Source organism: Dipteris shenzhenensis, chromosome 21, assembly GCF_047967505.1.
Source record: "Dipteris shenzhenensis isolate YYH24624 ecotype China chromosome 21, Dip_SZ_1.0, whole genome shotgun sequence".
Classification (NCBI taxonomy): Eukaryota; Viridiplantae; Streptophyta; class Polypodiopsida; order Gleicheniales; family Dipteridaceae; genus Dipteris; species Dipteris shenzhenensis.
This window is the reverse complement of record NC_141616.1, coordinates 30366875-30390989: the sequence shown is the minus strand read 5'-3', so window position 1 is coordinate 30390989 and position 24115 is coordinate 30366875. Positions and strand designations below refer to the sequence as shown.

Here is a 24115-nt window from a genome sequence, read left to right as displayed (position 1 = left end):
TGACATGTGCCTCTTGCCGCTCTCGTCATGTACCTCTTGGAGCTAGGTCCCTATTGACTGTGGGCTGGTGGTTTGGAAAAACTACCTAGTCATCCTATCCCCCTACTGGGCTCAGCATGCCTTGGAGGACGAGTAAGAGGAGCCTACTTTGTAGATCTCAAAGGCCTAAAGGTCAAGGCGTGCCCTCTTGTATATATCTGGAAGCCACTCGGAGGCCACGTTTGCTCCTTGAGTCTCTCCATGGAAGTCAAGTCACGCTCAGTGCTGTCTCCCTCTCATGAAGGGAGTGCCTTTGTAGTGATTGTGACTCTAAATCCTCCTCACTCCTCTGAATCACTATTGTTGCCGATATGGCCCAACCGTCCTGAGGGGGCAAAGTGCTGATATGGACTGTTGAACCCCTCCCCCTGTGACAATGCATTGGGGATCCACACCCCTTCTGAGGGTGTCCGCAACGGGGCTGCTTTAGGTGAAGCAGGATCAGGGAATAATCTGATCGTCATCCCAGCTAGGTTAGCTGTGGCTCCCCCTTTGAAGCAAGGCCCAATCTCCCATGTGAGTCTCTCGAGCAAGCCATCATGCTGCCTCTGACCCAAGGAATAGTAGAGGCTGCTGTTAGTTTGGAAAGCTTTGCCTCCTGCAATGAATCACGCCTGCTAACTGCGAAAATGAATTGCTCGCACATGCTACACTCTTGTGAGGGCATTGCTGAAAAAGAGGCTCCGCCCTACTTGTCCTCAAACTCTAGATTGTTGAGTCTCGTCCAACAATCTAGGAGTAGACGTCTGAGAGGCACTCTGTGAGTCGTCTCCAAAAAAGGGCCGCGTCTACCAACAAAGAAGTGCATAGATGTTCACGATCCCAATCTTGGACTCTAACATCGTCAAGTCCATCTAGATTGTCAGTCCTCCTTTGAGCTCACCCTCATCATAAACATCCGTGGCTAGAGTTTGGGATCTAAGATGTGCACCCCCTGCTCCTATGCACAGCTAGGAACCAAATCTCAAGCCCACGTTTGGGGAAAAAGCGATGTCCATTTGATGTCCAAAGAACGTCGACATAACAACCCACCAAAAACTGCTGCAGCTCTTGATGAAGAATTAACTACTCCATGCCTAGTCATGTAGACCATGCACGTTCCAATTCACCAAGGTTCAACTCATGGGGAGGAAGGGGGGGTGGTAAACACGGCCATCTTATGCATGGAAGCCTGTGCGACAATCGTGGATTCCTGTTGCTTCGGTGGGGGACAAGGAATAATCCATATCCATACGATGGCGCACCAAAGGCATAACTGGCTCAATGCCCACCTTCAGGGTCCATTGTATAAGGAAGGAGGTCTCCACTCCCATCCAAGTAGCGCATTGGTTTAGTGGCTAGTGTGTGGCCTGCCTAAGCTGATCCTAAATCCCCATATGGATCACCGCTATTGTGAGACCCAAGCCACATCTATTGTGTGAGAAGGCAAGCTAGAACATGACCGTGTGACTGTGGGTGATCCACAATTCCTTGCCCTATTGTTCCAACCACTCCATCATACGGAACATCTGGTCCCGCATCAAGATCAAAGAGAAGATGGGTCCATTGATCCTTTCATGTGGTTGGCCATCAACTGCATGAAAGCATGTGTGAGAATTGTGGATTTCGGTGACTTCAGTGGGGGTTTGGACAGGTAATAATCTGTATCCGTGCGACGGTCCACCAAAGGAATAATTGGCTCAATGCCCACCTTTAGGGGCCATTGTATCAGGAACGAGGTCTCCACTCCCAGCCAACTAGCACTCTGGTTTAGTGGCCAGCGTATGACCTGCCTAAGCGGATCCTCCGGCCCTAAACGGATCACTGCTATTGCAAGACCCAAGCCATGTCTATCACGTGAGTAAGAATGACAAGGCTTAAGGGTTCCATGCTACTCTTTACAAATACATGGCAGGTAGCCTTATTTATTTGTGTTCTACAAAACCCAATTTTCCCTTTGCTATTGGGTTGCTTTGTCAGTTGCTGCATTGCCCCATAGTCATGCAGTGGGAGGTGGCATCCACAAGAGTTCACAGATATGTCAATGGTACACACATTTTTGATCTGCACTATGTCAAAAATAGTTGACTTGCAACTCCATGCATTCCCTGATGCAGATTGGGAGGGGGATGTTCTTTCTCATCACTGGACTGCACATGCATTTTGTAGCATGGCAAGAAACAACACTGGGAGTTTTGGGCAACCACTGCAGTTCTGTTGGAATGCACAGGGTTGACACCCCAATAGTGGCATGATCAGGTCACACCCCAATAGTGGCAATCCCAATGTAATGTGGCAACCAAAGTTGCATTGCCATTGCAAAGCATCCTATCTTTCATGTTTGCATAAAACAATAGAAAATCATATTCATTATATATGGAAATGCATGCAGATATATTCAGCATCAGTAAAAACGTCAAGGGGGTACAATTTGCTTGTACTCCCATAATCTAGGCTCTCCGGTTTCTGCATGTGAAAAACATTAAAATTTGCACCTCAAAACATCAACAGTATTCATCAAAACACTATTTAACTTTGCCTCTGTCATAATACCAGCTCAGTATTATCGTTTCCGAGTGGAAAATGCAAGACCTTAAGAAAAACTATGTCTTCAGACAAACAGACATCCTTAAAAACCGAATACAGCTTTTGCAATGTGCAATTTGACCTCAGAACAAGAGATCAAGTGGAGAAATAGAATGGAAAGAGAGGCAATCTTAGCATGAAAGGAGCTGAGGATTTACTGCAAAATATACAATTTGCTTGACAGGAGAATTAGTTGTTTGGTGAAATTAGAGAGTAAAATTATTGAAAAGGATGAAAAGTTTGCAATATCTATGAAACCCTAGATGATATGTATACTCACATACAATCTGATATAATTGAGCACCCCCAATCGTATAATCACATATGCACAAATGAATGTGTGTTCTGAAATGAATACAACATACTGTTATCACTCTTACAGTACTCCAGGACTTTAACACACCTAAATAGTTCAAGTCATGTGAAAAAATGAATCCAATTATAATGTCATCACTGTAGCATCACACAAGGACTCCAACCCTTCACGAAATGCCATTTACGCTGAAGCTTCTGAGCTCGTTAATTTCATCCTGTATTTAAAAGATTGAGGTGCAACACTCAAGCTAACAACTACCACAACAATAGTTCAAAAAACTGTTACATGAAAATATATTCAATAAAGATAATATATTATCATAATTAAAATGGGAAAATATAGACTCCCAGCTATTCGTAGGAGGAGCTCCCCGTCTGCTGCTGCCCGCCCAGCCCCCACTCCCTAGCTGCCTGGCCGCGCAGGCCCCTTGGCAGCCCCCGCTCCCTAGCTGCCTGGCCGCGCAGGCCCCCAGGCAGCACTTCGCTCCCTAGCTGCCTGGCCGAGCAGGCCCCTTGGCAGCGCCCAGCTCACAGGTCACCTGCGCCCTGTTGCCTCGGCCGCGCAGGCCTTTGGCCCTGCGCCCTGCTGCCTCGGTCGCGCAGGCCCCCTAGGCAGCGTCCTGCTCAGGTCGCCCCCCCACTTCAGCCTGAATTTCGCGCCCCCCCCCCTTCAGCCTGCTGTCCTGGCCGTGCCAGGCTGCCTTTCAGGCCCTCTCCCTTGCTGATTGCCTGCCCCTCCCTTGCTTCAGGTTAGGCAGTTTCAGGGCCCTCTCCGGGACTGTTCGCCTCGTGTTCCGGGGAGCTGAGATCCTGGGCTGTTTCCAGGCATTGGCGGAGCTGTCTGCTTCAGCACTGAGCAACCTGTTTGCATCACACGCAGGCTGAAGATCGGAGCTTTCTTTTTACAGGTTTCTTTGGGGTTTACTTGTGGTTGGTTGCGAGTTCTTGGTGGGTATTTTCAGCAGAGGTAGCTCCTCCCCTCAGGACAGCGTAAGCTGAGACAATGGAGGACATTAATGCCACTCCCGTCGCCAAACCTGAGGAGATTGAAGTCACAGTTTCTTTTCCTCCCGACATTGTGTAGATGATTGAGGTAGCAGAGGAGGGTTTTCGTTCGACACACATCATTGGCTTTCTACCCGGTAGAGGCCAATAGTTACGTGATTGGGTGTACACCAGCATGGCCTCTTTGGGTGTCTCAATTACAGTTTTCTCATTGCTTGACAGAGGGTACTTTTCTTTTGGCCTTCAGTCTGCAGAGCAGGCTCAAAGAGTACTTATGAGCTCACCGATTCAGTTTCAGAGCAGAGTCATCCATTTGTGGCCTTGGCCGAAGCACTTCAGTTCTACTTCCCTTGGACCGAGACAAGTCTCCTTTTGGATCCTTTTCCCTGGACTTCCTGATGAGGTCAGCTCTTGTTGCAGAGCTGTGTAGCATATGGCTAGTGTGGCAGGTACAGTCATCCCTTTAGGTGCTAGACTTTCCTATGCTCAATCAGTTACTGGCACAGGGGTTACGAGGGTCAGACTCATTTCAGATTTCCCCCCTCCTCGACCTTTGCCTACTTTGATTTGATTTCGTACTCCACTGGAGATGGGGTCCAGATGCAGTAGAGGGTTTTGTACGAGGGTCTTCCTAATCAGTGTCTTTTCTGTCGGAAGAGAGGTCACTTTATTATGGATTGCCCTAGTCGTCGGCATCGATCAGAGACTCTGGATACATCTCATCCTCCAAGTGACCCAAAACCTATAGCTCAGCCTCCAGGGGTATCTGAGCCTGCTTCGACTCATTCAGCAGAGCGAGAGGAGATTCCTCTGGGGGAGCCTCCAGTGAACTCAGAGGACTTGGAGGTGCCTCCAGCGGAACAGATTTCACGGAGAGCTCAGAGGAGACAGAGACAGAGGGAGAGTCAGCAGTATGAGCAGCCTCCAGGGGCCTCTGAGCCTGCTTCAACTCATTCAGCAGAGCGAGAGGAGACTTTTTTGGGGGAGCCTCTAGTGCCTCCAGCGGAACAACTTTCATGGAGAGCTCGGAGGAGACGGAGACAGAGGGAGAGTCAGCGGTACGAGCAGCCCCAGGTACAAGCTCACAGTTGGCAGAGAGTTGAGACATATGTGCAGGAGAACCCACAAAGGGGAGATACAGAGAACCATCCGCAGGCAGGTCTTGACACTATGCAGGAGATGGTAGCTCAGGGAGTTGAGACACACCTGTAGGAGACATCGGAAAGGGGAGATGCAGAGGACCGTCCGCAAGCAGGGCCTCACAGTGTGCAGGAGACAGTAGCTCAGGATTTGATGACTCTTGACACTTCTACCCCGGAGGTTCATTTATTGGTTTCTGAGACAGTTATCCAGCAGGAGACTGTTCAGGCTGCGGACACGGTGATGGATGCCTCTTCACAGCAGTCCAGTGAGAGAGAGGTATTTCACGACACAGGTCAGAGTCACAGCCCGTCCTAGGATCTCATGCGCCTATATGAGGTTCCCTCGAGACCTCTCTCTCTTCCCTGTCGTACAGTACCTTCTTTTGTTGCTATGAGGAGCGTCCTCTCAGACACCCCTCCCAGTACAGCCTCATCGTCACAGCTTTTCACTCCTCGTTTATCCAGATCTTTTGCGAGTGCAGTCACAGATTTCGCTCAGTACCCAGACATGCGTGAGGGTTGGGAGATCCTAGCAGATGAGATTGAGAGAGATTTTCAGTCACCCTTGCGTACAGGCACTTCATCGCAGATTCTTCCTCTCCCTCTCACCTATTCCAGGTGTAGAGTTAGGACGGCTCAGCCTTTTTCAGCTCTTCTGACTCCTAGACCTGACCCCAGGATGGTTGACAGAGATCTGCCCGTTGAGTTGTGGTCCTTTTTGGCTCGAGGGGTCTCTACAGACTCCCTCACTAGATTGGAACTTCTCCTGGTATTTTGTCGACGGTTAGAGGAGGTAGAGGAATACTTGGGATCTGTTACTCTATCCAGAGAGGGACACATTCTTCGTTTCTCCGCAGGCAGCTTTCGTTCTCGGGGAAACAAAAGTTGGTCAGCTGAGCTACTTGACAGCGAGATTGATAGACAGCTTTTGAGCAAGACTCAATTTTCATCGGTTCACCGTATTGTCGGCTCGCAGATTCATTCTTGCCCTAGGACTCTTCGAGCTTCGGTGGCAGGGCCTTTCTGTTTCTGTTCCTTCCTCAGAGAGTCCCTTCCTCAGGCAGACACCTGGATTGTTGGAGGAGATTTCAACATGGTTGAATTCTCTGAAGACAAGTCAGGCCAGACAGAGGGTGGACTTTCTGATAGGGAGAGAGTGGAGTGGGATAGTTTTGTTTTGCATGCTGGACTTCATGATGCAGCTCGATTGGACGACTTTCGTCACTTGGCTTATAGTCTTCAGTTCTCTTGGTCTGGGTTTTCCATGGCTCTCTCTCTTTGGCTAGGCTTGACAGGTTTTATATTGGCCATTGGGGCCAGGCCAGAGGAGGACAGAATGGGATCTGCCCGGGTTATGTTTTATCTGACCATGCTCCAGTCCTATTACAGATTCTCCCTACCTCTCGATTGGAGAGCACAGGCTTTGTGAGAGTTCCGGACTTTGTTTTTCAGGACACAGAGTTCGTGGAACGGTTGAGAGAGGCTTGGTTGACAGAGGACACTCCTGAGGATCAGGGCTGGTTGATGTGGGTAGAGGGGGCTTTGGCTAGAGTCAGCATGGCCTGCCAAATGAGGGCAAAAGAGGAGAAGGAAAAGCTCAGAATCAGAGATCGGAATGCAAGAGCGGAGGTATCCAGACTTCAGAGCTTTCCTCATTCTCTTTTCATCAGAGGGCAACTTTCAGAGGCTCAGGAGAGACTAGAGGAGATTCAGGGCAGGAGGGCCCAGTTTAGGTTTTACTCCCAGCAGACCTTCTGGATACAGAAGGGGGATAGATGCTCTAGAGAGTTCTTCAGGGCAGTGGGTCAGAGATACTCTTCGGACAGTCTTCGTAGACTTGTGGATGAGGCCGGGTCTCTTCAGACGGATCCTCATCGTCTTGTTGAGATCACTTCTGATTTCTATTCCACTCTTTACACCGCCGATCCAGTCACCGAGGAGATGATCAGAGCCAGAGAGGAGATTTGGAGTCATGTCCCCCAGATGGTCTCAGACAAGATGAGTCATGTTTTGGATAGCCCGCTATCACTCCTGGAGATCACAGATGCGTTACATGAGCTGCCCAGAGACAGATGCCTGGGGGAGGACGGTCTGTCGCCCCTTCTTTTTAGATCTCTCTGGGATACGATTGGATCTCATCTACTTTCTGCCTTTTCAGAGGCTCTCGATACAGGATCTTTGGGTGAGGCATTATGTACAGGTATGATTTGTCTCATCCCGAAAGGGGGAGACAAGACAATCCTACGTAATTGGAGACCCATTACACTTTTAGGGACAGCCTATAAGATCCTAGCGAAGACCTTGGCCCTTCGTTTAAAGCCTATGCTGCCAGATATCATCAGAGCTACTCAGACAGGATTTGTCCAAGATAGGAGTATCTTGGATAATATCTTCACTTTTTGGGAGGCCACTCACTGGGCGAAGGAGAGTCAGCAGGAGATTGCAGTTCTCCTTCTCGATTTTGAGAAGGCCTATGACAAGGTGGACTGGGGTTTCTTGGAGGGCACTATGAAGAGGCTAGGCTTTAGTGATAGATGGATTTTATGGGTCTCCTCACTTTACTCTCACTCTTCTAGCAGGATGGTGGTCTGTGGAGGCAGAGGACCGGCTTTTCAGCTATCCAGATCGGTACGACAGGGATGCCCGCTTGCACCTTACCTTTTCCTTTTCGTAGCGGAGGCTATGGGATACTTTATGCAGGCTACCAGTCATGGCACTTTGGGCCTTCATCTGCCTATCCGACAGGAGCAGGAGCTTTTGGACACTGAGTTTGCTGATGATACGGCATTGACAGTCAGAGGAGATGCATATAGTCTTGCTACTGCTACAGATGCAATTGACAAGTTCTGCCTAGCCTCAGGGGGACTTGTCAATTGGAACAAATCAAAAGGCATCTGGACTGGAGCTCAGCAGGATACCAGCATGGGGAGGAGACAGAGGCTTTGTATGGATACCCAGAGGCACCTCCACGAGATATCTAGGCTTCCAGGTTGGCATTGAGGTGTCCCCGACGCAACAGTTTGCCCCAGTTCTTGAGAGTATCCGGAGAAAGCTAGCCTACTAGAGTACAGCTAGACTCTCTTTGGCCGGAAGAGCGCTGGTACTCAACCAGGTTCTACTAGCGACTATGTGGTATGTTGCGTCATGTTGGTGCTTTCATGCTGACTCGATTTGTCAGGTGAGGAGATTGCTTCGGAACTTTCTGTGGAGTGGTGGGGATGGTTATGAGGACACTAGGGCCAGAGTTTCATGGGATACTATCACTTTACCTTTCTCGCAAGGAGGACTTGGGGTTCTTGATCCGGAGATGCAGAGCAGAGCCCTTTTAGTCAAACTTCTTGTTAGAGGTTTGACTCCAGGAGATCAGTCGTGGAAGCAGTTCCTACTGCATGGGATTCACCAGTGCACCCCCAGAGCAGCAGGTCAGTGGGCAAGTAGAGTCAGTTGGATCTTCCTGACGGACCAGCATTCTCAGCCTTCCTCACCACTTGTGAAAAGGCTTGTTCAGATATGGGATCTTTTTCGACAGCACCTCATCAAAGCAGTTCCCTCCTCTAGAGAGGAAATCGCCAGGCAGCCACTTTACCATAATCCCCTAGTTCGGTACCAGGGATCTTCCCTTGGTACAGAACTTAGGACTCCCTTGGCCAGATGGCATGCTCAGGGGGTTGTGACAGTCGGAGATTGGTTCAGGGAACGTGTAGAGATGTCAAAGGAGGTGATCAGAGATAGACATGGGCCACTTGGACAGATTGCTGCCACCAGATTACTAATCATGAGAGCTATTCCTTAGGAGTGGAGGGATGTACTTATAGATCCAGCCTATGTTGATCCCATTTCTACTTGGTCAGGTTGTTTTAGTGAGGCTGGGCTATGTATTGGAGTCCGCTTAGGACCGGCATCGTTTACTTATTTTGAGATTGACTCCTCTTACAAATTGTATCCCACTCAGCCCTTGGATCGTCAGGAGCTTCTTTGGCAGAGAGTCAGGGTCATTGGTTGCCTGGGTAAGGCATGGGGCACAGATCCTTCCAGGTTGACCATTGCAGAGGATATTAGATGGAGACTTTGGATTTTTCAAGGTCGACCTCTTGCGGAGCTTGACTCGGCCAGGTGAGTGGGCATGGCCTGCTCCGATGGCAGGCGTTCGTCCTCTTTCTTTCTTCCAGTACTCGACGAGGGCAGGTTACAGGCTTCAGCAGAGAGACTCTCATCACATTCCATCTGCCTCCCAGCATTGGCACGCACAGGGACTTACTGCAGAGCTCTTGCTGAGCTACTGCACTCACTTTTGGAGCATCAGTAGAGCCAGGAAAGTCTCCTACTTTCTTTGGCTCACTATACATAGGGGCATACCTGTGGGTACTTGGCTCCAGCAGATGGGTAGACCCTCCTTGTGTCTGCGTTGTCAGCTTGCGGAGGAATCTAGCAAGCATTGTTTATGGAGTTGCACCAGCTCTAGAGTGGTATGGACAGGTATCTTCAGGTTGTTCTCATATGTTACATCTGAGTCCTTTCTGATGACGTGGGGCGCTGCTCTTTGGGGGAGAGGATCTAGAGCCTTTACTCTCTTTGAGTCAGAGCCAGGAGACCTCGGTTTCTTCATGCAGCGTCACCAGAGACGGGGTCCCACAGAGGCCAGCATCATGGAACCGCAGGATTTACTTTTGGTACCGGTACCAGCACAGGATTCCATGCCTACTTCAGCTGCAGGGTCAGCCTAGGAGGTGATTTCCAGCATTACCCTATGGCGGATATGGTGTTCGCGATGTTCTTTTGTCCTTGGGGACCATTTATGCACGGAGGCTGACACTCTCGCTTCCATTTGGGCAGAGATTATCGTCACTCTTAGGAGTTAGTGGGAGAGGTGTACAGGCACTTCTTTGCCAGCTCGTGGGAGACTTCTATCTTTCATGAGGACATGGGACTGCTCTTTATTTTTTCACTTGACCCCTTTTGGGATGTCGTGGCATTTTAGACCACCTCCATGGCTTTTTTGCCACATTTATATGTGGATGATATGCTATTGGCTAGCAAGAATACTTATGAGCTAGATGCAGGGATAGAGTACTTTCTCTCCCACCTGTTGTATGATTTGTTTTGAATGGAATATATCACTCTTTATATAATTTTAAAAAATGGGAAAATATTTTGGAAAGGAAATTGATCTTTTAATTGACATGGATTTTCCTCAAATTGAAATGACAAACCCTTTGATACAATATGAAAAATACCAGTACCGCATGGGAAAATCTGACCTGTGACTTGTGTAGCTCCCCCAAAAGCTGCATTCAATGCAAACCCTCCGCTGTAGCAACATAAATCTAAAACAGTCCTATCTTTTACAATTGAACGCAACCATAGTCTGTTGTCCCTTTGATCAGCATAGAATCCAGTTTTTTGTCCCTCCAAAGAAACCTTGTAGAGGATTCCATTTTCAATTACCTAATGCCAAAATCATAAATCATTTTCAGGAAAAAAACCTTTAATTTCATGCTAAGTGGATGCACTGATAGAACATAGTCCAAAAAGAATCATTTTGGCGGACTGCTAGAGAAAGAAACCTCTTTCTTTCTTTCTTTATATTTTGCAACATAAGGTCCACTGCTTAATTATTGTTGTAGCATTACTGGTTATATTGCCTTATTATTGACTAAATCGGTGACCATACGATGGCAATTCAACAGTTTTTAAATAACTATACATCAATCCAACCAGTGTTGGAAAGGAAAATACCTGGATTAAGTCACTATTGTTGGCAGTCATCATTTGCTGCTGGTCCGATAACTCTTTTTCATCGATCCCTTCTTCTTTTAGGATTTCAGTAGAGGATTTCCACACTACAGACTCAGATCCAACTACATTCTTCAATATTGCCTCTATGGTCGATCTAAACTTTTCAACCCATGCAGCTGATGAAGCAACAACAGCATACTTTCCAAAGATATCCACAATGAGTCCTGATAACCTGCATAATGTTTGCACTGCTGAATACATTGCACAAGCGGACTTGAGAGTAACTAATCTACTAGCTTTCAAATTAGGCTTAACAATCTTGGCATTTTCCAAGTCATGAAGTTGACCACATATGAATACATGCTATGCCGATTGCCTTTGAGGGCCCAGCATAGCCTGAAATATATTTTCCATCTAAGAGGAATTTGCAAAGTGGTGATGGTAATGACCTCTTCAATGACTTACCAAATCTAGCTTCCTACATGAAGTGGTGATTGTGTTGATGAATTCAATAACTTACCAATGGAACTTTCCTAATACGGAGTAGTGCCCTCTAACATTCCCAATTAATACTCTTCAACTCAAAATTTTAAAGAGAGAGGTAAAAGGAGGCAGTCGATAGAGCGAGTGGGAAAAAGTGAGCAAGCGCAAAAGAGTGAGCGGAAATTTGTTGAAGAGGTAGGAAAATGAAGCAAGCCAAGAAAGAATCTAAGTGTCCCATAAAAATAATTACTTGAAGTAGAAAGTATTCAGAAGGGGGGTTAATTGTCACATTTCTTGAAATTGAGTAGTCCGGAGTTGAAGACTATTTTAACGTGATTACCCGGGGGGGGAGCGGGGGGGGAGTCACTCATAAACATGTAACATAGCACTTTAGTGCACTGAGGGGTATTATAATGGGGGGACTTACATGTCGTTTATGTGCATGAGGGGATTTATAAAATAGTGACTTATCTTAATTTATATATGTAGATTTATGAAGGGGTGTCACAATTTTAAGATTGAAAATGTAAACACTTATGGGGTTTAACCAATTACATGAGAAAATGTAAAAATGCAATAATAGGGGTAATTTTTAACACATGCTTTATGGGTTTAGGAAAGATGACTCCCCAAGCGCAATTAAAAGGTAAAGGATGTTAAATTTTGGCTTTTTGTTTTTTGCCAAAATAGATAGTGCCGTCTCACTCCCTATTGTGGAAACATTGCTTTAAATTTGGTGCAACAAATCAGCCAAAAATTCACAAAATTCACATTCTGATGCACACAATTTTTTTAGATATTGCAAAAAAGCATGATATTTATCTAAATCATGCCTTGTCATTTGATTTGATATGTAACATTATGCCATTTAAATTTGACAATCAAAAGATGAAGGGATGTCAAAAACTTGTCTTTTGAAACAAAAAACTAAATTTTGACAACTTGCAAAGATATAGGGACGTGAAAATGTCATCTTTTGGGCCAAAACAAGGAGCGCGTTAAGGTCAAAACTTATCTTTTGGGCCAAGAAAAAGAAATTTTGACAACTTGCAAAGATATAAGGATGAGAAAATGTCATCTTTTGGGCCAAAACTAGGAGCATGTTAGGGAGCGCATTGACGCGCTCTCAGTTTTGGCCCAAAAGATTGCATTTTCACCCTATATCTTTTGATTTACATGTCCAAATGAGATCATGTTACATATCAAATCAAATAGCAAGGCATGATTTAAATGATTATCATGCCTTTTTGCACCATCTAGTAAAATTTCATGCACCAAAATATGAATTTGTTTTGCAGTAACAAAGAAACATGGGTTTTGTTCCAAGAGTGAATAGGAATAAAAAGGCTAGCATTTATGCATGGAATGTAGACTAATCCATTCAAGGAGTCCTTGGAAATGCCCCACTTGTGTGGAAGATTGCATTGATGATCTCAATTACTACAGTGGAAAGAGAGAACGTGATTGCACTAGGTAATGTTTTTGATACTAATCATGACTTTGCAATAAGACATACCAATTCTCTTATGGGGGATGTGAAATTAAGTTATATGTATATTTAACCTTCTAGCATCGAGGATGTAGGCTCACGGAAGCAAAAGGATGCACAAGAGTGGAGCAAGAAGTGGAAGCCATCACATCAACTAGTAGAATGAAAATGAGAAAACAAAGTACTATAAAAGAGAACCCTAAGACCTAGTGTCCTAGTGCTACCACTAGTACTAGGTGTCATAAGACACTAAAAGTACTACGTGACCTAAGTGCCAATAACTAAAAGCTACATGGCACATATCAGGGCCCACACGGCATCAATACGATCAGGAGAAGATGGCCTACAAACCCCCCTCCATGGTATGGGCTGAACTATTCTGGAAACGTGTCAGAATACCTGGTATTTTTCGGTCATGGTGGCACATGTTCATCCAAAAGGATATAGCCACCTATGAATGTACAAGGTATAGACCATGTAACAAAGGGAACCAAGTGTAAAGCCTATCGAAGGACTTCGAACTTGGGACGAGGAAGTGCCTTTGTAAACATATCTACTATGTTGTTCTCTATGGGAAGGTAGGACGACCCTATGTCTCCTGCTGACAACCGCTCTCTAACATAATGATAGTGAACTTCAATGTGCTTGGTACGTGCATGAAACAATGGATTACGCGCAATGGCCAAAGCACTCTGGTTGTCACTGTAGACCATAATGGAGGATGTCTAGTGAATACTAAGATCTATAAGTAATTGTCGAAGCCAGACACACTCTACTGTAGCGGTGAAGGCTGCCCTGTACTCAGCCTCACAACTGGATGTGGCAACTATTGGTTGCTTCTTGCTGAGCCAAGAGATACATGAACTACCAAGCAAAAAACTGTTGCCGGTATGTGACACTCTGGTGTTGAAACAACCTCCCCAGTCACTATCCGTGTAAGCATGCATGGTGAGTGAACCCTGATCACCATAGAAGACGGCTAAATCCTGAGTGCCTCTGAGATATCTGAAGACTCTCTTCACTGCCTGCCAATGCTGTGAATTGGGCATGTGCATGAACCTGCTGAGCTGGGATACAACATACTGTAAGTCAAGTCTCGTGTGGCATAAGTAAATGAGACATCCAACAGCCCACTGGTAAAGAGTGATATCACATGGTGCGCTCCCATCATGAGCTGAAATTTGAAGCCAGGCTCCACTGGAGTAGAGATTGGCTTGCAATCCTCAAACTGAAAACGATCAAGGAGCTGTCCAGTATACTTGGACTGTGACATCATGATACCCCCCTCAACATGAGTAGACTGAATGCCCAAATAATAGTGGAGCTGTCCCATGTCTGACATTTCAAAAGCTTGCTGCAAATCAGCCTTGAAAGCTGCAATATGCTGAGTATCAGGGCTCGTGATCAGCAAGTCATACACATATAAAATCAGCACTAAAAAATCACATTCACTCCCAAGGACATAAAGAGTGGACTCTGTGGGGCTATTTTGAAAACCAAGAGACAGTAAGTGTGCATGAATTTTAGCATACCATGCCTTGGGTGCCTGCTTCAAACCATAAAGGGCTTTTCTCAGCCGGCATACCTTGTTTTCAGAGCCAACAACCTCAAAGCCAGGAAGTTGTGTCACATAAACTTCTTCCTGCAGATCCCCATGAGGAAAGGCAATCTTGATGTCAAGCTGGTGCACTTGCCAATGGTGATGGGCTGCAATGGCAATGACACATCTAATAGTAGTAATCCTGGAATCGGGAGCAAAGGTCTCCTCAAAGTCAATGCCTTGTTGTTGGGCATACCCTTTTGCAACAAGACGGGCTTTGTGTCAATCTATGCTGCCATCAGATTTCCTTTTTAATTTGTAGACCCACAGGGTACCAATGGCATGCTTGCCGGGAGGGAGATCTACTAATTCCCATAGTGTCATTTTTCGCAATGGATTGTAGCTCAGCTCTCATTGCATCCATCCACTCTTTGCTGTCAAAAGCATCTTTATGGCACAAAGGCTCTTCATTACAAGCTGTAGCAAGGAGTGCAAACTCAAGAAAGTGACCATGCATCTATCTATTCCCTGATCTTGTCGGGGCAGCAAGAGGTTGATCTTGTTTGCCGTCCCTCAATGTGTCAAGAAGCCATCTGGGAACTTGCCTTTGCTATCTATTGACAGCTCTTTCTTCAATCACTCCATCAGGAATAGTGGGATCATTTCATGCTGGAAGAGGAACCTGCAAATCAGCATGCGGTGCTGGCTGATCATTGCTTGTTGGAGGGCCTACAGGAGGCTCATGTTGCTGGTCAAAGTCCCCCTCTGAGGGAAGCGGAGGTAACCAAGAGTCAAAGGCATCAAACATGTCAACTTCTGGCTTAGCTTTGCAGTCCACAAGAGGAGAAGCCGAATGTTCAGCAAAGATTAGTATTTGGTTGGTATAACCGATACCCTCTACTCTGCTGGCTGTAACCAATAAATATGCATTTGATTGCCTTATCATCAAGCTTATGTCTCAGCTGAGATGGTACATGAACATATGCGAGAGACCCAGAAACTCTCATGTGTGAAAGTGAAGGCTTCCTGTCCTTACATGCTTCATAAGTTGTAACAGTCCTCAATGCCCTTGTAGGTGATCTATTCAGCACATAGTTGGCACACATCACTGCATCAAGCCAAAATTTATTGGGCAAGGACTTGGCCTTAAGCATGCATCTGGCCATCTCCATAGTGGACCTGTTCTTCCTTTCAAGAACAGGATTATGCTGAGGAGTGTAAGGAGTAGTGCATGAGTGAACAATGCCCCGTGAAAACAAAAATGCATCAAACTCCGTTGACATATACTCTCCCCCCCTATCTGTGTTGAGGGTGATAAGCTTGCATCCTGATTCATTCTCAACCATATTCAGCCACCTCTGAAAGCATGAGAACACTTCAGCTTTGGCTTTTAAAGCATATACCCAGCAATATCTTGTGAAGTCATCAATTAGAGTCATGAAATATTTGTACCCCCCAATGGCATTTGTCCTCATTGGGCCACAGACATCACTATGCACTAGCTGCTGAAAATTCCTTTGTGAGAATTTTGGACAATTCTTTTGAAAAGGAAACCGATGCATCTTACCCAAAAGACAACCCTCACACACATGTTTGGAAACTGTGTGACTTTGAGGTACATCATTTGCCGTGCCCTGTGAATGTAACTTGGCAAGAGCTCTATAATTGAGATGACCCATTCTCTCATGCCAAAGATGAGTTTCAGCAAGCTGTGAATCAGAAATAGCAAAGGCTTCAATAGAAAGTGCAACTGAGTGATGATGAAGATGATAAAGCCCCTTTTGCAAAATGCCAGTGAGAACTATGGCATTGTCATCACGAAGATCATATACTAGGCATCTGTATCCATCGATAATCACTCTGAAACCTAAAGTGGCAATTGCTGAAATTGAAATCAAGTTGACTTCAATTCCAAGCACAAAAAGAACATTTGTCAAAGTGATAGGATGGCTTGAAATGGATGTGAGCTGCACATCTCCAATTCCTTTTACAACATAGGAAGCATTATTAGCACATGTGACAGTCCCTCCTCGAGGTGCATTAGCTAAGGAATGAAACACCTGTCTGCAAGATATGACGTGCTTGGAAGCACCACTATCAAAATACCAAGACTGAGCATCATTAGCTGTAAAGAATGCATCAACTTTGGAGGAATCAAAGGAGCAATGCACAGCCCATGCCCAATCATCCTGGAGAGCATGTGCATGTGAGGCATCTGCTAGCTCGTGGGATTCAATTGCATGTGAGGCATTTACTGTCAATCCTGCATTCTTTTGCTCCGAAGCAATGCGCTTCCTACATTCTGAAATTTCATGTCCTGGCTTGCGACAATAGTTGCATCTTTTCTTCTTTGACTTATCTGCTGTATTTTGAAATGCATTGGAGAAATTGGCACTATTGCATATTCAAGCTTGCCCATAGGCTTGGAAGCCTTGCCTTTTCTTGTCTGCTGTGAAGCAAATGCATGATCAGGAATAGTAGCTTGCCTATTAGCACGACTTTGCTCTTCCTGCAAAAGCAAAGTGACTAACTGATCAAAGAAGTAGTGGTCTGGATTACCCATGGCCACTAGTCGAAGGGTTGTAGCAAACCCTTGATATGTATCTTGCAGCCCATTCAATGTGGCACCACCTCATCAATATTGGCAAGTTGTTCCACGAGGTCCTTGACCTTTGTCAAGTTTGCATCCATAGAGTCACCTTCATTCATGCTGACTTCCTGCAATTGCCTTCTTAAATATGCAACACGTGTCTCATTGCGAATCTGATAAAGAGAAGCCAATTTGTCCCAAGCATCCTTTGCTGTCCTGCATGACCGGATGTGTTGGAATAATGATTCTCTTGCATGATAAAGCAATACAGGAATGTGCATTTGCATCTCTTGCATCCCATCTTGTTTGCTCCTCAGTTGGAGGAGTAGCAACAGGGGTGCTAGAGGATAAAGCATCAGGAGGAGTACCCTCTGCAGAGGGACTAGCAGTAGGAGCAACCATTGTACCATTGGCTGGCCTCAGATCAACTCCAGTAGTTGGTGCCATCCAACTTATCATCTTCACAAAGAATGCCAAATAAATCATGATTGTTGCCAGCCATTGACATGGGATACCCTGAAAAGAAACACAAATGCCTCAAGGCTGTCAATGCAAAGAGCTGTCTGTCCAAAAATGACAGCAAATGTCTGCAAGTGAATGTCCTGCAAATTTCCAGCCCAAATCAAAGGGCAAATGCAAAATTGACCCAAATGTGACTGTGTCAAGCAATGACCACTGCAAAAATCAGCAAATCTGGCAAAAGCCCCAAATGTAATGAGGGCAAAAAAGCCAAAAAGAGGGCAAATACAGAAAAGCCCCAAATTTTTGCTGAGATTTTGCAAATGTGACCCAATGTCTTGCAATCTGACCCAATGTCTTGCAATCTAAAGAAGAAATTGCAATCCAAATCCCAAAGCTCCAATGTCTTGCAAGAAATTGCAACCAAAAGAAGGGAAATGAACTGAAAAACCCCAAATCTGCCAATGTCCTGCAAAAACCCCAAAACTACAAAATCGAAGCCCGAATGCAAAAGCCCCAAATGTCAGCAAAAAATTGCAGATCTATTGCAATGTCTACTCCGGACGTTACGGAATAGTACGGCCGGTACGGAAGCGTACGGACACCGAAGTACGGAAATGTACGGATATCAAAAATTGTACGAAAATCCATCTAGCTGTACAGACAGTATAGAAATCCGAACAACTATACGGACATCTTCTAACGCGCTGTACGGAAGGCTGTACGGAATCGTATGGACAAAGAAAAAAATATTTTTTTTCTCGACAACTGACGCGCCGTACGGAATCGTACAGACAGTAGGTCGGGGGGTCGCATCGGAGCTATGCGGGAGCTAGAGCTGGAAGCAAGAAGCTAGAAGTAGGGAGCAGGTCCGGAAAGGAAGTGCTCTGATACCACTGTAGGCTCACGGAAGCAAAAGGATGCACAAGAGTGGAGCAAGAAGTGGAAGCCATCACATCAACTAGTAGAATGAAAATGAGAGTACAAAGTACTATAAAAGAGAACCCTAGGACCTAGTGTCCTAGTGGTACCACGAGTACTAGGTATCATAAGACACTAAAAGTACTAGGTGACCTAAGTGCCAATAACTAAAGCTACATGGCGCATAACAGGGCCTAAAGGGCATCAATACGACCGGGAGAAGATGGCCTACAGAGGAAACATATGGAATTTCGAATAAATTATATTTTTTGCTTCTCACATAGGGGATTTTTGCTACTCACATAAACATATTTTATTGTTTTGCATGGCTCGCTTCTTTGACTCGCTCGCTTTTTGTCGCTCGCTTTTTTGACTCACTCGCTTTTTGTCACTCGCTTTTTGGTAATCCTCCCATGCTTGCCCTTTACATTTTAGGTTCTCTATCGCCCTGTAACATCGCGATGTATTTATTTAGTCTTGTTTCGGACACCGTCCTTAGGGTATGGGTGCCCTTTTTAGTGGCTCCACCCCTTAGCCTTCATTGCATCCGGTTTTTGGCTCTCGATTCCTCCATGAGGTTGGCAGCAAAGGGAGACGAGCGATGCTGGTATGCACGGACTCACAGATGGTTTGACTCCATCGATAATTACCTCCTTTTCAGTACAATTTAGATGCCCCTCCGGTCCTCCCACCCACCATCCCAATTGGGCTACACACCAACCAGGTTATTCGAGAGGATCTCCTGCAGCTACACACCTTTAAGACCTGGTTGGAGCCAAGGGAGCTTCCAATGAAGCTGACTTTCTACTGAGATTACTGTCTTCGTATTTCGGAGGAGGGATTCATCACACCACCGGGGTACACTGAGCTTCATATGCCTCACTCACTACGGATCTCCATCGGACAGTTTCGGGTATCATCACACCGCCTCCGCATAGAGAGCAGCAGAGCAGAGGGGATTCCTAGGGAGAGCATCACTTATGCATATTGTGCGACTGTCAGGAGGTTGAGTCGGAGGAGCATTTTATTTTCAAGTGCCCACTGTACTACGAGATCCAAGGTCGCTACCACTGCCTCTTCAGAGACGGCTCTGGGCTCCTTTCCAGATTCCTCGCCTACCCAGATCAGAGATGCCTCGCGACCTTCATTCACGAGGGTGTCCGACACAGAGAGTACTTACTCAAGCGATAGGGATTGGCCACATCATCTGACACCTCTCAGAGCAGGATCACAAAGTTCTTTCCATCGAGTGACATTGATCGTCCAATCTCTAGCCGCAGACGTGACAGAGACCCCAACCCGACGACCGCAGCACGACACACGAGACATCGAGGGGACAGACAGATCACTCTGGGGGACCTCCCATCATTGTTTAGACCCGGGATACGTCCCACGGGAGTCACGGTGGCTCTGGTCTTGTGTCGAGCCTCGTCCAGGAGACCGAGACGCACGGCACCCTTGACGGGCGCCAACGTCCCATCACCGGCTATGCACCAGCCAGGGCGACATGACATACGGAGCCAATCCTTTTCTTTTCATTGTTACATCCAGATGTATTTGATCATGTATGATCATACTTAGGGTTTAGCACGGATGATGATGCTCGTTTCAATAGCTCCACCCTTACTGTGATTTGTATCAGGTTTTCTTTCAGTCTCATAGACCCATCGGTCTTCCGAAGACTCTAATAAATTTCTTTCTTTCTTTCTTTCTTTCAGCTTCCTTGTATCAGGTTTTCTCACAGTCTCATAGACCCATTGGTCTTCCAAAGACTTTAATAAACTCTCTCTCTCTCTCTCTCTCTCTCTCTCTCTCTCTCTCTCTCGCACATATATCAACCCCGAATATTGGTCAATTTATACAGGAAGGGAGACAACAACGCAGAAGTACATATGTACACCTATAGCAGTGCATAAACGGAGGGCTTTAGCCTCACTTCGCACCCGATCACACCAGCTGCAAATAGAAACAGGGGGATGGAAAAAGATGCCAAGGGAGAGTAGAATATGCCAACTATGTGATCAAGGTATGGTTGAAACAGAAGAACACATGGTAATGATATGCCCTCACTATGCACACATTAGGGAAGAGTTCAATCACCTCCTTGAGGGACATAACAAACTGGCTGATTTGCTGCATAAAGGGTCACCTTCAGCTTTAGGAACATTTGTGTATAAGCTCTTCAAGCATAGGAATCCACCTGAATCCTAGAAGGTGGTTTCTCTTTCCACCCTCCCATCTTCGGGAGGAGCTTTCATGTACTTGTGATATTGTATTGCCCAGGTCCCATAGGCCGGTTTTGGTCTTCAGAGGACGATAATATATTCTTCTTCTTCTTCTTCTCTCTCTCTCTCTCTCTCACCTTTCTCTCCTTTACAGCAGCCCGCTCATCGTTCGTCCAACAGCCCATCGCCCAGTAGCAACGTCGTTCGCCCATCCGCCGTCGTCCCATCAGCGTCGTTCATCATCGTTTGTCGTCGACCACCATATATCCTGACACTTAGGAGTGTCATGGAGGAGGCCAGGACACGGAGACAGAGGGTATATTGCTGCTTTGTGGATTTCTGCAAAGCCTTCGACATAGTGCCTCGAGCACGCCTCATCAGGCAGCTATAGGAGCTGGGGTATGGGCCACAGATAGTTTGGGCTGTTATGGCACTTTATAAGAGGGTTTTTGGCAAGGTTCGGACGGGGGGAGGATGGACAAATGAGATCCTGAGCACCATTGGGGTCAAACAAGGTTGTCCACTCTCTTTTTTTTTGTGAAATCTTTGATTGATTATATTATATGAGTAGCAACCTCAAAATAAGGTGCTACAATTACATCAACTGAAAATTTCAGTATATGCCAAAAAGACCTCATGATCTATGGAGCAGGTTTGCAAGCAATCAAAGAAAGATTGCTACAGAGAACGCCTAAAAAAGCCAAACAGAGAGAAAGTAGGATCACCAAAGACTTTATAATTCCTATATGTTCATAAAGTCTATAGTGCCCAGTAGCGAACCCACTCTCACCGACCTTGTTTGGCCTCTACATACATGAGCTTGAGTCTTTTATGAGGACACTAGGAGGTGATGGTTGCTCTCTTGCTGGTTATTTGCTCCAGATCCTTTCGTACGCTAATGATGTGGTGCTCCTAGCCTCATCGTCCGCTGAGGGGCTCCAGAGACACCTAGATGCACTACTGTCCTTTTGCGTATCTCATGACTTGAAGGCCAACCTGGGTAAAACCAAGGTTATGATCTTCAACACCTCCAGCGCAGTTGCGCACAAAGAGCAATTTACTTTTGACGGGGCACCAGTTGAGATAATTTCATCATACACATATTTGGGGATTCTCTTTTCAAGAGCTATCTTCACGATGAGACCGGCGATGCAAGCATGCATGAGTCGAGGTTACGCCTCCCTAGCCCGCCGACAAGAGAGACAGTGCTTCCACTTGTACTTTTAGGAACCGTGGACCAAGGTTCTCCTGTTCGACTCCTTGGTCTGACCTGCGGGCATGTATGGTGGCACTTGTTGAGGACCAAACCTCTCCGACATAGAGTGGACTTGAGTGGAGAGATTACGGGTTCTTCTACTCTCACGGATGATACGCAGCAAGCCATCTATCCCTCATCAGATCATTCAAGCTGAGTTCGGGGCATCCCCACTGCAATTAGATGCGACATTGCAGACTATCACTTACCTCTACCACGTCCGTGCGTATGGCTCATGTACTAGAGGGCGACGCTGGCTACCTTGGTTGGCACTAGCATCTTCTATGGGGCTATAGCTTAGGGTGATGATCAGAGATGTCGGTACACGCGCACATGCAGATGGTTTGAGAGATTGGGTTTTCATATAGACAGACTGCCACCGTTCCAGTACAGCATTGACACTCCGTTTGTCCCGTTCCAAGGCAACGAATTCAACCCAATCATCCAGGAGGATCTCCAATAAGCTACACACATTCAAGACATGGCTTGCACAGGGAGAGCTCCCTGTGAAGCTCAACTTCTATCGGGACCACTCCTTGCACATTTCAGCAGAGGGTTTCATCAATCCACTAGGATATACCCTGATCCACCTACCACATTCACTCAAGATTGCCCTTGGATAGTTATGCGTGTCATCGTACCGGCTTCGTATCGAGAGCGGGCGTGCAAAGGGGATACCTAGAGTCGCATCTGCACATTGTGTGAGCGCCATAAGATGGAGTCAGAGGAGCACTTTCTTTTCCATTGCCCAGTCTACTATGAGATTCGTGGACGATACCATTGCCTTTTCAGAGACGGATTCAAGGGACTCTCCAGACTCCTATACCCAGATCAGATATCTCTGGCAGCTTTTATTCACGAGGCAGTCCAACATAGAGACCGTCTCATCCAAATAGCAGACAGGTTACTCATCCAGATAGCACGACAGGTTAATCATCCACATAGCAGACAACGATCCATTACGGGCTTCTTGCCTACACAACCCAGTCCGCTGTTGGGTGCAGCTTGATGTTTTATATGCCTATTCTATTATATTGTTTTGGATCAGACTGCGTCTCCACATGAGGAGGATGATTCCAGGATGGCTGTATATGATTTTGATGGACATGTGTTATGATATCATTGACTATGTCTACACAGTTTCCTAGCATGGGTTAGGATGCTCGCTTAGTAGCTCCACCCTTTTGCTCAGTGTATTAGGTTTTTCTTCAGTCTCATAGACCCATCGGCGGTCTTTAGCAGACTTTAATAAACTCTCTCTCTCTCTCTCTCTCTCTCTCTCTCTCTCTCTCTCTCTCTCTCTCTCTTGCGTGCTCTCCGGCGTTGCTCTCCACCCCCTATCGCCTACTCCGCTTCGCCCTACTCCGCCCACCCCCCCGTCTGCTCCACTCTTGCTCTGCCCACCCCCCCGTCTGCATCCGCTCCCCCTCCACTCCTGCTCCGCTCTCCACCCCCTCGTCTACTCCTCTCGTCTGGCGTGCTCCTCCGCTCCCTCCGTCTGCCCTCCATCGCCTCCGCCTGCTCCCCCATCTACTCCCCCATTTGCCCCCCCCGCCTGCTCCTTTGCTCCCCCCGTCTACCCACCGCCGTTCCTCTCCTCCCGTTGGCCCTCCCCCGCTTAGCCCGCTACTCCTGCTCCAACCCATTGCAGCTCCCACCCGTCCTGCTCCGCCTGCATCACCCACTCTCACTTGCCCTCCTCACTCGTCTACTCCTCCCTCCTTGCCTGCGCAGCTCCTGCCTGTGCACCTAGCTCCTCCCCCTGCTCATTGCTGCCCCTACCAGCCACACACCACCTACCTAACCAGTTCTCACCCCGCCTTGCCCTCTCCTCTAATGACAGCCCTCCTTCCAACAATGGGGGGTCTCGTCATGCCCCCATGCTAAGATCTTCAATAAAATACATAGGGGAAAAGCTACAGGATTACAGCAGTCGGCTTTAGAAATGGGAAAAGGGAAGAAACACAAAGACAAAATCAACAAAGAAGACAAAAACCAGCAGACACAATTAAAGCTCGAGGATGTGAATAAGCGCTTCAACTGGAGTGGACTTGGAGTGGATAGTAAAGCAACTCATAAAACGGGATCTACCATAGCTTCAGTTTCAGCTTCCTCCATGGCTTCATATGTAGTCACATCCATTCCAACTACTTCATCTATAGACATATCCCTGACAACATGTTTGACGTTGACTTTCTCCTCTTCTCTCGCGATGACAGAGAGGTCGACACCGATCTTCTCCCTCTCTCCTTCTCCCACTACAGTTACAGTCTCCCCATCCACTTCATTACCTATGTAGCCAACATCGGAGGTGTCATACACTGTCCCACACTACTACTCGACCTTTCTTT

At 46.6% G+C, this 24115-nt stretch overlaps 1 protein-coding gene across 8 annotated transcripts in view; it reads right to left on the bottom strand.

The window, feature by feature from the left end:
* Positions 1-24115, bottom strand: part of LOC147888738 (S-adenosyl-L-methionine-dependent methyltransferases superfamily protein) — a 147844-nt gene that overhangs the window by 52159 nt on the left and 71570 nt on the right. For all 8 annotated transcript variants that reach the window (XM_087392499.1, XM_087392495.1, XM_087392501.1 and 5 more), the window contains 2 exons: positions 10803-11034; positions 10325-10511 (listed from right to left, as the gene is read on the bottom strand). In XM_087392499.1, coding sequence (XP_087248625.1) covers positions 10325-10511; positions 10803-11034 — 419 coding nt within the window. The remainder of the gene's footprint in view (positions 1-10324; positions 10512-10802; positions 11035-24115) is intronic.